General features: G+C 36.1%; 1 protein-coding gene across 1 annotated transcript in view; it reads right to left on the bottom strand.

The window, feature by feature from the left end:
• DOCK4 (dedicator of cytokinesis 4) overlaps positions 1–18,587 on the bottom strand; it is a 240,529-nt gene that overhangs the window by 140,664 nt on the left and 81,278 nt on the right. Inside the window, exons 2-8 of the mRNA XM_069851332.1 lie at positions 14,325–14,408; positions 13,282–13,322; positions 10,814–10,869; positions 9,031–9,127; positions 6,969–7,117; positions 5,553–5,637; positions 3,775–3,926 (exon numbers count right to left, since the gene is read on the bottom strand). Coding sequence (XP_069707433.1) covers positions 3,775–3,926; positions 5,553–5,637; positions 6,969–7,117; positions 9,031–9,127; positions 10,814–10,869; positions 13,282–13,322; positions 14,325–14,408 — 664 coding nt within the window. The remainder of the gene's footprint in view (positions 1–3,774; positions 3,927–5,552; positions 5,638–6,968; positions 7,118–9,030; positions 9,128–10,813; positions 10,870–13,281; positions 13,323–14,324; positions 14,409–18,587) is intronic.

Raw genomic sequence — 18,587 nt, 5'->3', positions numbered from 1 at the left:
TGTGGAGAGGAGGGTGCTGGCTTCTTCTCCCAAGTGACGGGGGACAGGACAAGAGGGAATGGCCTCAAGCTCCGCCAGGGGAGATTTAGGCTGGACATTAGGAAAAAATTTTTCACAGAAAGGGTCACTGGATACTGGAACGGGCTACCCAGGGGAGGTGGTTGAGTCACCTTCCCTGGAGGTGTTTAAGGCACGGGTGGATGAGGTGCTAAGGGGCATGGTTTAGTGTTTGATAGGAATGGTTGGACTCAATGATGCGGTGGGTCTCTTCCAACCTGGTTATTCTATGATTCTATGAAGGCCAAGAGCATGCTCCTGCACTTTGACACAACAGCCCCGTGCAGTGCTACAGGCTTCGGGAAGAATGGCCGGAAAGCTTTCTGGCAGAGAAAGACCTGCAGGTGTTGGTTGACAGTCAGCTGAACATGAGCCAGCAGTGTGCCCAGGTGGCCAAGAAGGTCAATGGCATCTTAGCTTGTGTCAGAAACAGTGCGGCCAGCAGGACCTGGGAAGTGATTCTGCCCCTGTACTCTGCACTGGTGAGGCTGCACCTTGAATACTGTTTTCAGTTTTCATAGAATGATATAATTACTAGGTCGGAAAAGATCTTTGAGATCATCAAGTCCAACTGTACCTGTTCACTACTAAATCATGTCCCTAAGCACTTCATCTACCTATCTTTTAAATACTCCAGGGATGGTGACGCAATCCCCTCCCTTGGCAGCCTGTTCCAGTGCTGGATGACCCTTTCAGTGAAGTTTTTCCTAATGTCCAATCTGAACCTCCCCTGGCAAAGCTTGAGGCCATTCCCTCTGGAGCTTGCGCAGAGGAAGGCAACAAAGCTGGTGAAGGATCTAGTGCACAAGTGTTATGAGAAGCACCTGAGCAAACTGGGGTTGTTTAATCTGGAGAAAAGGAGACTGAGGGGAGACCTTATCATTGTCTACAACTACCTGAAGGGAGGTTGTGGCAAGGTGGGTGCTGGTCTCTTTTCCCAAGTAACAAAAGAAGGACAAGAGGAAATGGCCTCAAGTTGTACCAGGAGAGGTTTAGACTGGATATTAAGAAAAATTACTTCACTGAAAGCTTTGTCAAACGTTGGAACAGGCTGCCCAGGGAACTGGTAGAGTCAGTATCCCTGGAGGTATTTTAAAGACGTATAGATGTGGTGCTTAGGGACATGGTTTAGTGGTGAACTTGACATTGTTAAGACTTACAGTAGGACTTGATGATCTTAATGGTCCTTTTCAACCTAAATGATTCTGTCTCACTTCATAGTCGTTACTGTTAAAGAAATCCGCAAAGCCAAAATAAGGGAAGGCATATCGAACAGGATACAAGAGCACACCGGGGGAACACTCTAGGAATCATCAGGGGTTGACTTCAGCTGTTTACTATTTATTTAAGTGATAGCAAAACCTATTCCTAGCAGCTAATTTAGCTAGAAAGCACAGATATATACATATTCATATGCAGTCAAGTGAAATTAATATGCACCAATCAAGTAGAAAATGAATGACTTGCAACTATAATCTTAACGCATCAAGTGCACGAGCATGCGATCACTCAGGTTTAATTACTTGAGTATCAAGAGCAAACTTATACAGTTTTTTTGCTTCTATAGGAAATTGATGTCCAAAAAAAAGCCTTTTAAAGTGTGAAAACACGTATTATACAATTATATCAACACAGAATTGGTTTGCAAAGTAAGATTTAATACTACTGTTTATTAACAATAATAAAGTCATCTACCTTAATAAAACAGAGATGATATTGTGGATACCAACACAATTAGAAACAGTTACTTTTAACACTAATTTCCAGCAACAAAAAAGCCTGAGATCAACTAGCTCTGGTTTAACTCTGACAATCTGGTTATGTTGCTTCCAGGTATAGTTCAGACAGACGATATAAATCACCAACTGGAACATCTCTGCATTCCAGAGTTCATTCTGTGACACAGACACAACTTGCATATAATTTGTTCTTGTGAAAACTCTCTTCCAGAGAGTTCAGCTTTTTCAGCATGCTGTGAGGTCTGCTTGCTTCTTGGGAGGGTTTTTTGGGGTTTTTTTGTGTGGTTTTGTTGTTGTGAAGGTGGTGTATGTTTGTTTTGCAGATGGTTGTAAACTACCTTCACAAAGCTCATCTTGTCATTCGCCTCATGCCCTAAAAGACTGATCGGATTCATGGCAACGTGCTTCTTCAAGGTTTGCCAGTAATGGGATGAGGAAGTTCGCACATAATAAAGCAACTGTGAACAGACACTGGAGTCGGGAATCAATAACTAAAAGTCAGATCACAGCAACCATGTGACAAACAGCTCTAGAACTTGTGCTTTCATGTGAACTGAAATCCAGTCCATTTGCTTTCATACCATCATTATTGCCATAACCTTGTTTTCAGCAATCCATTCAAACCCAATCATTTTCTGGCAAGGTCTGAAGCTCCCTCCTAAATCTATCACCTGCTGTGGCTTTCACTGGACTGAACACAAAAAACGTGCCCTGATGCAAGTTTAACTTTCAGAAATGACAGTAAACTGCTTTTTGGTGACTAATGTCAGAAGTGCAAGCCAGAATGAAGTGCCAATATTTAGCCGCAGTATTAGTGTAACAATAGTTGCTGATGTATTATTTCATTAACAATATACTTGGTATAATCTTTCTTCAAAGCACTGTTTAGTTCTCTTGCTCAACTACAAAACACAGACATAATTTTATCAAGTTCAACCCAAATTCCACATCGTTTCCCAAATTCTTGCTGCTATAATTAAGATGACAGTACATAGTTATGGCTTTGCATGTATTTTGAGTAACACTTTTTACCCTATTAACAGGCTTAGAGCAGTAGCTTATACTTCATTTCGTGTATTTGTGATCTGTCTTATCTATAGTACTTTTTGGTTTAAGTCTAGTCTTTTTTTCTAGTGGCCAGTCTTGAAGTAGATGTGGGTTTTTTGTTTCCAGAATACATTCTTTCTATGGTGAGGAGCGCAAAGAAGAATACAACCAGCAGCAACCATCAGCAAATTATGAATGGGAATCTTCTGACCAGAAGGTGATCTCCCATCACCACTGCATAAGCATTTAGTTGGTTCAACATTCCTGGCACATTTCTCAAATAGAACTTATACGGTTCTTGTATTAACTCGGCTTTCCTACTGTGCTCATATTTATTAATTGCATTGTGGTTCCACTGTCGTTCACTCCCATATTCTCTCTTGGCCAGAAATGTGCTGGGAGTAGAAGTAACTACTGAATATTGAAAAATTAAAAGGTTATCACGGCTCTCAAAAAATTTAAGCTCTAGGAAAAATGGAAGAACGGTTTCAGTTCCCAGCTGAAAAAGGAGGCAAAACAAACCCTAAGTGGATGTAAGATTGGGTCTGACCATTTTCACTGAAGAACAGGCACGTCCTTATTGATGTACAGGCTCCTTTTATAAAAAGGTTCTTAGTTTACTGACTAAGGGCAGTCAGCCGTTCTCATGTACCAATGAGAATTGACCTCATAAATGTTAAAGCAAGCAACAGTTTTAAGTTTTGAATGTGCACTGATACATACATTAAATATACATTATTTAAACCTAAAACAATACTACAAACTACTAACTGTAGAAATTGAATTTAAAAAGGAAGCAAAAAATTACCCTGAATCAAGACTACTTTTTGCTTGTTTGAAAATGCAGAATTTGTAACCTGGATCAAAATATACAGTGTATATTTACAAAACTTCTGTAAAATTATTATTACAGTGAAAAATCATGTGATACCTGATGGGCCGATTTTCTTTACTATCAAAGAGTGAGAAGATTACTTCCAGTTCTTCTCCCAAATTGGAGCACATGAGACTCTTCATCTGAACAAAAAGATGGTGGCTGCTAGCTGGTACTGGTGTGTCTTTTTTTCGATGACGATGCTCCATCTAAAAATACCACAAACAACACAGCAGCCATTTTGAATTAATCATAAAAACCTCAAAACAGAGAGCTAAAAAATGTGATATCAAACTATTTTTTTAATCCCAATTTTAAACATCTAAATTCCATATTATCTCATAAAGGGCTGTGAGAGTCTGTTTGGTTGTTTGATTTTGGTTGTGGAGGGGAAGCGGGGGCGTATCTAAGACAGAGAACTCAAGTAAATTACTTTTCCAGTATTGCACTGCATCATAATTATATCTACAAGAAAAACAGTAACTTCTACAAGTTTACCTTTTTCCTACTCTGAAAATTTAAAGCCACCTTTATACTTTGTGCTGTAACAACACAGTATTTCATATCTGACATGAATAGTTAATGATCTGGTATTCTACTATTCAAACACATAAAAAATGCTTTTGTAGATGACTAAAAGCTAGCATTTCAGAATGGAAAAAAATAACATCTTTGGCAGACTGCTATACACAAGCTACAGATTCTCTTGATTTGACTTCACAGTTTATACTTTCACCATTTTAATCACCTATTAAGTGTAAAACGTTATTAAATTTTATTATTACTCTCTTACAGGGTACCAAAAAATCATTTTAAACAGCAATCTTTCTAAGCTACTTAGAATTCAAGCTGAAGTTATCTTGAGCTTTTTTTAATCTTTATTTTTGAAACTGTACTCCATGACTTCCATCATCAGTTTTCTGGGTTATTCTTCCTCTGTACGTTTCTTATGATTAATGCTTCCCCGCTGCATTTCATCTAGTGCTTCAACAGGATTCCATAAGATTACATCTAGCTTTGAAACTGCCCAAAGATATACTGATTCTAGCACGAAGAAATCACTATTACGCCAGACATTATAAGTCATCAGTACAAGTAGTTAAAAATTATCAAAAATACATTGTAATTTGTGCCCTAAAGCAAACTGTACTAACTGTATTTTAGCTCTATTCTATATTTAGATACAAAAGTAAACATAAATAAGATTTAGTTTAAATAGAAGCTTAGTCTTAAGCAAATAAGGTTCAGAACTGCATATATGTAACAGCTCCAGTACACGAGCCAATAAGTGAATTGGCAAGTTTTCCTAGACTTTACTGGAGATTAAAGCAGAATAAGAAGTATCAGAGCTGGGTTTAGAAGTATCAAGATAGGCTTTTATACCCAGATGAGAGATTTTTCTATGCAGTCTAACAACTATTTACATTAACATATTAGAGAAGACCAATAGCCCAGTTTGATTAATTATGACAATACTTGTACCACAGGTATACATGGGTCAAGAGTCAGTTAAAGCTCTACTGAGAAAGTCTCATAGACTTCTATTGATGATTAAAATTCATGTTAACAGTCACAATTTTAATCATATGTCACAAACCAAAACTTTTAACAAATAACACGTAAAATGAACATGTGTGCACACAAACCTGGCATCAAATCAAAGCATCTCATACAGATGTAGAGATAACATAACGGGTCAAAAGAAAACTTCTTTCCTCATAGTAAAATTCATTACATTATGAAATGCCAGTTTATGTCATCAAAAAAAGTAAGCTGCCATCAAAACATCAGTATGTAATTTGATAGCAAAAGTACTGAGCATTATATTCACACACCAGCCTGTAGAGCTCCGTAACACTGATCTCTTCAGGATCCACCATAGCATATTCTTTTCTTGGAACTAAGTCAAGCCCCAGTTGTCTGTATGAAAAATGGAATAACAGTAAGTAGCTTCTACAAACATAGCAAATAAATTAACTCATTGCTTCCATTTACACATAACAGAAACATTTCAACAAACAATGTACATGTTAATTGGTACTCTACAGCTGGTTTTGATTTTGTTTTAACGTATTTTGGCTGTATCCAGCACTCACAGATGATTCCTACCCTTCTTCACTTTTTAACACAAACAGAGTATGTTTTTCCACAATTTGTAAATATGTTTCACATCATGGAAAATGTACAACAAATACTGTTGTTTGTACTATTCTGGGCATTGCACAATGTGAATATTATACACTAGTATTGTCAATTTGATTGACAACCATGCAAAAGAAGATGAAAAGAAAATCCATCAAATGCCAAAACATCAACTTAGTTTTAATTTGGACTGGATGGCAACAAAGCCACTTGGTTGCATTCTCTGAGGAAAATAATGAAATGAACTTGAATCAACAGGAACAAAACATTTTTTGCACAGCAGCAAAGACTAAGAAAATACATGGGGCAGTCATGCTGAATTTAGAAAAAAAGGTCAAGGTTTAGGAAGTTTTTTAAAAAATATGTTTTTAAAGAGTAGGAACCGATCACTTCAAAAACCACCACAATGCCATTCGGAGAGCACAATTCTAAGCAGACAGTTAATCATAGTGGAAGAACTGTGATTAACTGTCTGTGTTAGGTATTTAGCCTTTCAGATAGCAGTAGTTGGAGAAATCCCTAAAACTCAAGTTAATTTTACTACTGAGTATCGCTGCACTTAGTCAGAATTTAACTGAATAAATACCCACTAAAGAAGAGACTTTGGAAACAGCATCCAAATGCCAAAAGGTATTTTAACCTGTTTTCTTGGCATTTTAAAAAAAAAGTGGGATAATATTATTTGCATTAGCTCTCATTTGGATCAAAGAAAGATGCAGGGCATCGTAGCAAGATGTATGTTAGAGATGCCCAAGTAGGAACTGAATTGCATGATGCAAGCCAAATAGGAAGCAATGTCAGCTAATAAAGTTTCAACTAAGACAACAGAGCTATGGTAACTGTGTTACATAGGATTCTAGTCAGGTGTGTTTTAAAAGGACCTAAAAGGATGGTGCAGACAAATCAATACAGACAGTACCACTGCCAGGTAAAATATACTAAGAGAAAAAAAACGAGATAAAATGACGAGTCATTTTTCACCATTAAAACACAGTGGACAGAAAAAAAACGAAGGAGAAAGGATAACACCTATCAGGAATGTGTTCCTTATTTCAACATTCTATAATGAGCCTAAAGATGTGGCATTATAATTAGATTGCTTTACTCACTCATTGCCCCAATCCAGACGAGCGGTGATATGTCGCTTGACATCCTTCATTCGATCATGGGTGAGATGGCCAACAAGGACCTGCCTCCGCAGGTCTAGGATTTCATTCATTATGTGCCACAGTCTGTGAAAGAGATCCCCTTCATTCCTCTGTGAGATAAAAAACACAGTTGCCTCTGTATCATCTGTATAAGTTGACAATCCCAATAAATACAGATACAGTGGAGAAATCAAGAAAATCTCCTTATTGCTCTACTTGGTAATATCTTTTTTCTCCCCATCATACTGTGACCATTTTACCTGCATGCATGTGTGGGAGCATATAAAATATGCCCCACAAAGAATTTTACCACAGACCTTCTCTTTACACCACACTCACTCCGAAGTTCCATTACAACCTCCTATGCCTCATGTTAATGAAGTCTAATTTATGTGACAGATGACAAAAAAATCAGTAAAAAAATTGTTTCATGCCATATCACTGTTTTTAGTCCAAGGATATCTTCATTTTGTGCTGCTGTCTCATCAAAAATGTATACATAATCATGTAATTCAAGACTATTTGAAGTCACACACATAAGGAGATGAAAAGGCAATAGCTCCTAGCTTTTCAACTCTGAAACACAGATTGTTAGTGCTCTTCTAACATTTTCTTGCACAGATACAACAGTACATAATGCTGCCTAACTATAAATATAGAGTATTATGTAGATAGAATCTTGTCCTGACAGTTCTTCTAACTGTGAAATAGGAGAAATTATGAGAAAGTGATTACTTTTTAAAATACATTCTCCTACTCTAATTATATACCAGTTAAGGACCGGAACAACTTCCCATAATAGTTTCTTCCCAAACACAAGTTCTTTGAACTCTTCCTTGACAAATTCTAAGTGATTTTACTTGATATAGGTTTTCTGAAAAACTTAAGCTGTTGGAAATAAATGCAACCTTAATTTCAGTGATGCATCACGCAAAGTTGAAAAAAACATTCCTATTCATATTTGTTCTGCTAACTCTTGTCAAAAAACCCTAAGCCCTTTTCCCTTTTCCTTCTTCCTATGAAAAAATGGCATGAAAACAAAATTCAGCTACTTCTGCTAATAGCTATGAAAAGCTAAAAACTACTTAGAAGCACTTTTACTCTCCATCAATAACTTTTATATTCCAAGGGTTCTGACAAACTGCAGTTTGATAGATCTACTCTTTTTATTTCCAATTCACTCACTTCACAAGCTCACTAACAAGGCATTAATTTATTGTCTTGGCTTTCTGTCCGGAAAAAAAGAGAGCCAGTGTATTTTGAACACATATAACAACAGTGGTGATGAAAAAAGTTGCCAATAAAGGAACAACTTCAGGGGAAAAAAAACCAGGAATATATGAACTTTATATATAAAAGAAAAAAAGGTCATATAAGTAGCTCTTGAATTATGAGCAAGACACAAGAAAGACTTATAGTAATGTTAGAGGGAACTGACCTGACAGTATGTTTTCCTAGTTTTCCTTCAGACACTAGTGTATAAAGATTTTATTTTTACTTTTAAAAAAACCCAAATCAAATAAACTTGTGTGCCATCTTTGATTTAGGTATCTGATGATAAGCTCTAATGAAGTAAATTATGTGAATACAAGAGACATGCCAACTTTAACAACACTATTGAGCTGAAAATACCATTTTGAGGTATCCTTTCTTTTCCAAAGCTATAAAATCTGTCCATGAGTTGCTAGTACCTCAAAGCACTGAGTAAATCTGTTTTTCAATAAAATACCAATATTGTTCGTTAGACTTATTTCCAATACTTCAACTTAGCAGACAAAAGAATCCTTAGATTCAATGGCTAACTGAACCCAGACAAGACTAAATCAGTAAGTTACTAAAATTTAGCATCAGTAGTAGTCAATGACTGAAACAAATTAAGAGATTTATTTAGCTCATAATTAGAACAGTTAAAAGCCAAACTGAATCCTTTTTTTCTGAAATGTGTATTTAAACTAACAAGATAAATAACAATGTGTCTTTTGAATTGGCACTAAATCAAAGCAACGTTATTCAGGGTACTTGCCACATAGAGCTGTTTCCACATTGTTCCCCAGTCTCTTAACGTTGACGTCATTTCTGTAATAACAGAATCTTCTGTCGGAATAACCATTTCAAATTGTCTGTAATATGCAAAAGAACACATGATATTACAGAAACGTTACAAATCCTATTACACTTACTAATACAAAGACTTCTCCTGTTACCAGTTATATCTATCAACCTACATGAGAGCTCCTTCAGTCCACGACATGTTTTATTTGTACATTTCATTTAATCCCCACGGAAAAGGCTTGAGTGAAAATAATTTAATTCCCATGGAAAGTCTTGGTCCTAGAGAAGTCAAGGGGAGTTTTTTCACTGTGAGATAAGCACGTCAAAACCCATTCTCACAGCAGAATAATTCCCACATTTGCCAAAGGTATCTTGCCGCTTTAGCTTAGATTACAAACCAGTAATTGTTGCCACTATTTTAACACATCTGTTCATAGAAATAAGACAGAAAATGTCATTCCTTTAACTGAAAGAGGATATAAAAATCTCAAAAGAAAACTAGTACAGTGTGAGTTATTGTTTATTTGATGCTGGCAAAGAAAAAACTGGGTTGGCTTGGTTAAAAGCAAACTCCCCACCACACCATCACTTTACACGCCACCATCACTACCACTTTGCTCTCACACACAGTATATGTCAAGTGTTTGCATTCATGCTTGGATTACTTATGATAACATTTCTCTCTTATTAAGTTAACATAACACTCTGACAGTCCTTGGTCACGATGTGCTGTAGGACACATGGCCTGAATGGGAAACACAGACTGATGGAGAAAATAGAGGCAACAGAGATGGATCTCAATACAAGTACTGCCATGGTGTCTGCTAACAAAAATTATTCTATCTTTAAGCCTTGTTTTATTGTCATGGTTTACAACAATTTTATTTTGCTGGACCTTCAGTTTCAGATGAGAAAGGTCTTTACCTAAACATGTTTTAGAATGTTATGTATTAGTTCTCTACTAATAAATCTAAATAAATGATACAATAAACACTCCTAAATTAAGTAAAAATTTGGAAGAAACTGCGTTGAACTAAGATCCTTGACAAATAAAAAATTTCTAAAAGTGACATGTCAAGGTAAGTATTACATCTAAAGCCAAATACAAATCAACGTTTCTTTTAGTCAGAACATTTCAGTTCCAAACCAAAGATTTAAAACTAATTTCAACCAATTATTCTACTTTTATTAACTCTTCTAAAAATGAAGAGATACCAGTTGTTCTCAAAAATAAATCTTGACTCTTCACCACCTAAAGAAAAGTAGTAAAGGAAAAGCATCTCTATTCATTCACAGTTTTAGTGGCTCTTTTGGCATTGAACTGATACGTTATTTTAGTATTTTTTGTAAAATACCAGCTTTCTGCCATAGTACAGCTGCTGTCCTCAAGGAAAACAATCTTAAACAGCAGGTTAATAGCCATCTTCTGTACAGAGTACCTTCTCCTAATTAAGGTTAATACCTCTTTTAAGCCAAACATAACAACACAAAGTGAAAACATGCAATCTTTTCCTCCTTCCACTATAAAACACAGACTGATATTCCTAATTGTGTTCCATGTCTTTTCAGAATACGTCATTCCAATATTATGACAGTGCAGGAGTATCAGGTTAGCTAAGGACAATAATTTCAAGTCCTACAGCAAGGAAGTTAAAATAAAACATAAGAAAATAATCGTTTCATTAGAAGCATAAGATTTTTGGTACAGATAACTGACCATGTTGAAATATTTGAATACAGAACATTTCACCTACCCTTTGTTCTTAACACATGCATTTTTCAAGTGAATGTAGTTGGATGGAAATATGCCCTGAAAAATAAAACAGTTTAGGTAAAAACAAAAAAACTCCCCTTACGTGAGTTTATGTACCAATTAGCATCATTTAATATGCAAATGTGTGCTGCATTAAGAGTCTTCCAGATAATTAACAACAAACATGCACAAAAGAGAATGCGACATAATAACTTAAAGAAGTTAAGAAAGTCAAAAGGAAGTTTTCTTGGGTGGCTACTGCGCCCTGCAGTGCACAGAAAAGCTGTGGTAGATGTCTACCAAAAAGACTCAGTGCCCTGATGGAAGTGGTCCTTTTCCAGTTATCGAAGGGCTTTCCGTTGTTTCTTTTGAATGAACAGCATTGCTGCAACAGTCACACTGCCCTCACTGTGCACTAACTTCCATAAATCAGACTAAGCAAAATAAAGGAACACCGCTTCAAACTTCTGCCCAGGAACCTAATATGCTACAGCTAGTTACATAATCATAGAATCACCAGGTTGGAAAAGACCTCTTGGATCATCGAGTCCAAACATTCCTATCAATCACTAAACAATGTCCCTGAGCACCTCATCTACCTGTCTTTTAAATAACTCCAGGGATGGCGACTCAACCACCTCCCTGGGCAGCCTCTGCCACTGCAGTGAGAGAAAATACATATATGTTCTCTTTATAATAAGCACAGCTGGATACAGCTTTCCTTTGTGATGACGGTGCTCTGTTTTCTTTTAAAGTTGTCGGACCATCAATAAAAGTGCATCTACTACACAAAGGTCACTGCCCTTATGAATTCTCCTGCTCCTCAGTAATGTAAAGTAATTCAAGAGAATTTTCCTAGGATAGTATAGGCTTGCACTTGTAAGATGTGCCAGAAAACAGGATGGCTGCATATGTGCACTTAACTGCAGACCAGCTGCCACAGATAATTTCTTTGAGTGTCAAAGCTGGCAGAATAACAAGAGAAGAATCTTGAGAAATACCAATAATGAGCTGAGTTACAAGGTGCTTTTAATATTTTCCTTTTGAGGAGACTTCCTTCAAAATGCAATTCAGAAAATTGTTTGCATTCACACTAGGAAAGCAGAAAATATACATCTCATTTCTTCACACATCAAGTCATGTTTAGAAAACCTATTCATAACTTCTATCAACACACTTGACAGACCACAAAGCAAGACTGACAGCAAGCATGTGGAGAGAACTGCAGTAAGACAGAAGATGGAATAACAAATAGCAACTGCTCAAGCCTTATAAATCAAATTGCAATATATATCAATGAGGTCAAACTAGTAAACATCAGATTAGACCGTATGAATCATAGAATTATAGAATCATAGAATCATTAGGCTGGAGAAGACCCACTGGATCATCGAGTCCAACCATTCCTATCATATATCCTATATTATAACACTACATACAGCAGAGGGGAGCATGAATATTGTATGACTAAATTCCTTGCTCACATTGACCTTCTGTATAAAGCAAAGGAAATTTATGCGAGCAGAGTCTGCAGGTCTAAGCACAAAAGGCCAAAGACCTATGACATAAGCCCCTAGAAACTTTTGAAATTAACATGTATGTCCTCTATTTTGCAGCTGAAGAGGCCTGGAAGTGAAGAAAGAAAAAAAGGAGCAAATCTTACAATGTAGGTTAAAAGAGCAACAGATTATTTAAGATCTTTTATCTATAGCTTTAGTGAGACTAAAACATATAGTACTGTATTGAGGAAGAAAAGGAAATCTCGAAATGGTTTCCCATTTGAAAAACATATCCTTACAGTTACAAGTCAACAGAAGAGATTAAGAAAACAGAAAGATAAGTAAGGTAGTTAAAGCTTAAACATATTCAAACTGAACAATTGCTGAACTATTAATTTCATAATATTTCAACTCTGAATGCAGAAAAAAAACCACAGTGAAGTCCAGTTTAGAGTACTATCAGCTATACTAGTATGGAAACAAAAAACTACACACCAAAACCAAAAATAAAATTAACCATATATTTTACATGAAAATATGTATTTTCTATTCAGCTGATACTCTGAACATGGCTCCTAGAAATAGCTGTCTCCACTAGCTGCTCTAAATTAATTCATAACATCAAGAAAAACAGGCGCAGTCTAACCAACTTTTCCGAGAGTATTTACAATTTGTATTCTCAATAGCCTTTTCCTTTCAACTTAGCTTCCTCTGAGTTCACAGTCCAAAAATCAGAAATAAAAGAAAATTCATCAGAGCAGATTTGAACAATGTATCATTCTAATACACTGGAGCATTTCAGAAGTGTAATCCATGTCCAAATCCAACTAAAGCAATATCAGTGATACACTTAACATTAAGCTCTTGTTTTCTTTTAAGAGTAAATATCATATAATTATACAGAGACTATAAACTTTTAAAAAGTAAATACACATTTGGCAAAGAACAGAAAATTGCAATTGACCTTTACCTTAACATTGGGGTTTTTTAAGGCAAATCCTCTGTACCATCCTGTGAAGAAAGAACATTTTGTTTTTTAAAGTATGCAAATCACTTCCATATGTAAAACAGATTTCATCTTTCTCTTTTTTACAGATATGACAGTTACACAGTGCTGTCGGACTGCACTCATTTGAAAGACTTACCATACAATGAAAAGTATTTTGCTTAAACCATCTCATATTCAGATGACCCAATTCACACAGTTTCAGGAATTACTCTTTAACTTTGCATCCCCAAATGTTTCTAACAATGTAACCCAGGTATACTTAGCATTAGACACCACACCAAGCAAAAGAGAAATGGTTTCATATTCACTATAAGCACTTACAAATAATTTTTGGACTTCATGTTCTAAATCTATCAACCATGTTATTATATAAAATTCATAATATACCCAATTCAAAGAACAGATCCTAAACCTCCAGTAAGAAAATTTCTTATAAGATTAACAGTATATAATCTTGATATGAAACAAAAAAACCCCAACTATATAAACCTAAATGATAAAAAAATCATATTGACAGATACGAGTTAATGTATTAAGGAGACAGATCATGCAAAAAACAACTTTTTTTCTCTTACACTAGCAATGGGCATTTGCTGAAATTATATTAGTATTCTCTACCTCACAACAAGATGCAGAAGAGAATGTTTACACTGCTGCAATATTCAAACTTATGACTTCGAATTCATTTGAAAGGGCTTTGACAGCAGCCTCATTTCCCTTAGAAATACTTAGAAAGCAGAAGAATCACAACGAGAACACCTTGCTTTTTTGCTGTTAACCTCTATGAATGTTTGTTAAACACAGCAATTAAGAGTGAACTGCAAATCAATTATTATAAGAATTAGAGCCCATTGGAATTGTGAAAAAAATGAGGAGGTCAGATTCTATTATATTATTTACGTCAAAAAATTTGTTAATTTAAGAAAATAAATTAGTAGTAATGGGATTCAAATCAACAGTATACAAGACTTCATTATCACTAGAATTCCAGCCTGTGAACTTACCATCACATTTCTCTAATATCTGAACAGTGTCTCCAATCTCCAGTGATAGGCCATGTGGGACTGTCCCTCGAAAACCAGCTATTACTGAAAAAGATAATAAGTTTCAATTACTTACAATATTCAAATATAAATTATTCTCTCTCTTGTGAATAAAAATAGTGTATTAACAGGGGGAGTTAAACATTAAAACAAACAGGCTTACTGAAATTTAATAAGCTACAGAAAGAATCAGAGACTAAGCCACTTCTATGAGCAGAAAATTTAAAACACGGGACTTGGAAAAAAATGCTTACAGACCTACCACACAATAATGGAAAGTTTGTACTGGAGAACACTGTTAGCTAGACCATAACTACCCTGAAGGACAGAAACTGTTTCATTCCAAATGCTCACATTAACACATTTCAGACCTCAGAAGTCTGCAAGCGGGAAGTGACAAAAAGAAAACCTTATTTCATCTGTGCTTAATGGATCCTATAGACTCAACACTCCATATAATCCCAAATGTGAGGAAACTCTCAGGGGATGGAGACCAGTATAGCATCTCATTAAAATACACAGTCTCTCCCTGCAGCCTCCCTGAAACCAGTGAAGCCCAGGTCATGAGCTCAGGCTAGTACAAGAGCTCCAAAAATGGGCTTCCCTCCCTGGAGATAAAACATGCCTATGGAAAAAATGTGTCCATCAGAGCAGCGATGTTCCCAAATACTTAAAATGGTCAAATTTTAAGGCTTACAATGTTAGTGCTAAAAAAAAAGGCTGCTCTTTTTTTTCACTCAGAACCAAAATATAACACTCAAAAGCCACTCAAAATTCTCATTCCTACAAATGCCAAAAATCCACCAGCGTGCCAGACAGCATGATAGCTGGAGAGCAACTCAGCTATTCAACACTGTGCATACTGTATTCGAAATTCTTAATTAAATTATTGCCTAATTCAGGCCACTAGGCCAAGCAATAATAATTTTGATTCTTTATATTGTAAATGTCTTCTGGAGCTTAAATTTGAAGTTGAAGAGGAAAATAGTCTTCTACCAATATCAGCAGAGCACAACGCACAGAATTACTTAGTGGCCTAACAGTAATCTTGCCGCTATCAAATTTCTATCCATCTAGATCACAAATCTCACAGCAAAGTAAGGAAAAATTACCAACTCAGAGACATGAGAACAAATCTTCACATTTAAAAGACAAAAGGAAACCCCACGGGTGCAGATAGCATATAAAGTAACTACTTTTCTATTAGAGGACTTGCAAGGTTTAGAGTCACAACAATTCATTTTAGCAGCTCCTCCCTGCTGTTGGAGGTCTCTCCTACATCAAACAGAGGACAGTGTTCGTCAAAGGCAGCAGGAGAGATTTGCTATCAGCAACCACGAAAACTTAAAATTCATTTAAGAATCTTTGCCAGGAAGTTTCAGATTTCAAGAATAAACCATAGACTATGGCTTATAGTATTGGATGACTTGTGTAAAAATGTACAGAAGGTACATTTTTGCCAAACCTTTCTTCATAATCTGAAGGCTTCGAACCTCACAGAATTCAATCATCCCTAAATCATCACTTTGCGTAACCCACAGTCTTTATTTATCCCTTTGAAAAAAAGCCTGTGAGATTACGCACCTGGTCAGCCTCTGAGAGTCTGATACATTTCATTTTGGTGCTCCTCCTACTCTTCAACGTATTTACACATATCTAAAATACCCCAAGATAAACATTATGAAATAAAAAGAGATGCTTTGGTTCCCCACCACAATCATGTCACCAGTCTTCAAGAGGGTAAGTTGCAAGACAGCATATATACATTGAAAAAGTTTGCCTAAGAGCTGAAAAAAGATAATTTTTCAAATATTTCTTATGTAAAGATCTAAAACTTAAAACATCTTATTAACTATGAACAGATTAGAATAAAAACAAAAGTCTCTGAATACACTGTATATATATACACTGTATATCTAAATTACTCTGTGGCACTGGAATGACAGAGCCATACTGGTCACCTTTCTAGCTTGCAAAAAGAAAATTGAATTATGAAGCCTGCCAAAATAGCACATATAGCCATGGAAATCAAGGAATTAATAGAACAAGCATGCAAAACCAAACCGTGTGTGTTATTACACTTGCGAGATGTTTTATTTTTAAACTCCACAAGGTAAAAAGAATGACAGTAATTTTCTCCTTAAGAGCCAATATATCCTGTCATATTGTTGTGATCTGACTTTGCTGCGACATTCCATTTTATTGTTACAATTTGACTTTGCTGCGACATTCCATTTTTATTTAGTTACTAGATCTGTTAAAAATTTCTTATTTTTTTCAAGAGAATTTTCCAAGAAAACTTGTAGGACAAGAAAAAAAACCCACTGAAATCTGACACAGTATAGAAAATAGCTAGTATTCATTTTAGAGCACACATAGAAGAAAAAAAATTGTACCTTGAAATATCTTCTAGAAGGATAACCTGCAGAGTACCAGAAAAAGAAAGAAAGAAATGAGGGCATCACCTGTACCACTGAGCCAGTACATTCCCCCAGTCCACTCACAAGACTGTGGCAGGATTCTTGCAGAGGTCGTGCAGCAAGGTCAGGCTCAAAACAGGCACCCCCTGGTCTTAAGCAATGCCATTCTAAACAAAAGAAGGTCTACCGCAGAGCAGCAGAGGCTTTAATGCAAGGCACAGGAATCCAGAGGCAAACTTATCACCACCCAAATATCTACCTTGCTAAGTTTTCTACTAATCAAGTAATGTTACAGAACTGGGACCAAGACAGAAAGTGGCTACGCATGTCTTTTTAGTTTATCTGTGTGGTATATATATAAATAGACTATAGGAAGGGTAACGATGAAGTCGTGGAAAGAGGCAGTTACATTTCTACCAGAGAAGATCCCAGGGTTCAGCAACTCAGCCAGGACACAGGGTTCTCCACAAAGCCATGATATAAATGTGATGTACTCCTGTCCCCTTCCTCCAAGGAGCACATTGTTGTTCTGCAACACTTTGAAGATGCTCCTTAATTCTTTCTCCTGGTAGGTAAGAAGCATTTAATTAATTGCTCTGGAGTGACCGTGGGTTAAGGTGTTCTCAGCCTACCTCAAGTATAGTATGCATCTATCACGCTTATAGAACTTGATTTTATGTAAAATATATAATCCATTGAGCCACGTGCATCAAATATGCAGCATTTTCATTCTTGTAACGACACAGTGGGTGGGATTATCACCTTCAGTCACTTCCTTGCCACTGGATTGCTTAGACCTTAGAAAAGGAGTCTAGATAAGAGACAGTATATATACACCTTACCTACAGACATCTGCAGTCTTTGCAGATGTACTGTCCACATGCATCTCCCCAGAAAGCCAGGTATCAAAAGCACTTACATCTAGATAGACTTTTTTCATCGTTGTTGTACCCAAAGGTCATATAAATGTCCTGTTTGTGTCTCAAGCAAAGGCATAGTGATTGGTGCCGCCTTCAATCATCTGTCAGCCACAGGAGAAGTATGGAACTCCACAGTAAAAGTTTGTAGGAGGATATATTCTCAGAAGTGGTTTAGAAACTGACTTCAATTACAGCAGATAGCTGGCATTATTAAATAATTCCTTGCTGCCAAAGGGTACTCAGAGGATAAAAAAAAAGTAAGACAACAACTCAGGACTCAAAAACGTAATCATACAGAAGGTGAAATCATCTGGTGAGAACTACAGTGACATGCAATATTAAAGCAGCTTTGAGTTTAATGTCAAGCTTAAAATTTCTAGGGTATAGTAGGTGCAATGAATCCCAAGCTATGAAATAATCCATTTCTGTGAGAACTATGGAGAGATAATCAGAAACTGTATAACCAGCTAACCTACCTGTCTGTGATTACTGCTAATCAAAATTGCTACTATTTTCTTAATATTCTCTTTCTATATTTCAATAGGACAGTCAGTTCAATTAAGAATGTGACATAAGACCTTACAAGACATCTTTTCAATGCATTACACAAAGTTTTTCACTACAAAGAAAGAGGTTTCCAATCTTTAACGTCATATCAGACCAACATTGCAATTAGGAAAAAGAAGAAAGAGAAGGAATAATCTAACAGAGCTCTTATGTTCAGCTTCTCAAAATAAATTTCACCTTTCTACTCTCATCGAATTTTTTGTCTGTCTGTGCTCACTGTAGGACATTTTACATATGCAAGCACCTGACTTACAGAAAGATCAATCTAAGAACAAGGTCTTAATTGAAGCCTAAACTAAGCTGGTTTTTGTGTGGAA

Source organism: Phaenicophaeus curvirostris, chromosome 1 (assembly GCF_032191515.1).
Source record: "Phaenicophaeus curvirostris isolate KB17595 chromosome 1, BPBGC_Pcur_1.0, whole genome shotgun sequence".
NCBI classification, from domain to species: domain Eukaryota; kingdom Metazoa; phylum Chordata; class Aves; order Cuculiformes; family Cuculidae; genus Phaenicophaeus; species Phaenicophaeus curvirostris.
The sequence above is the reverse complement of the archived record's forward strand: the minus strand, read 5'-3'. Positions and strand labels throughout refer to the sequence as shown.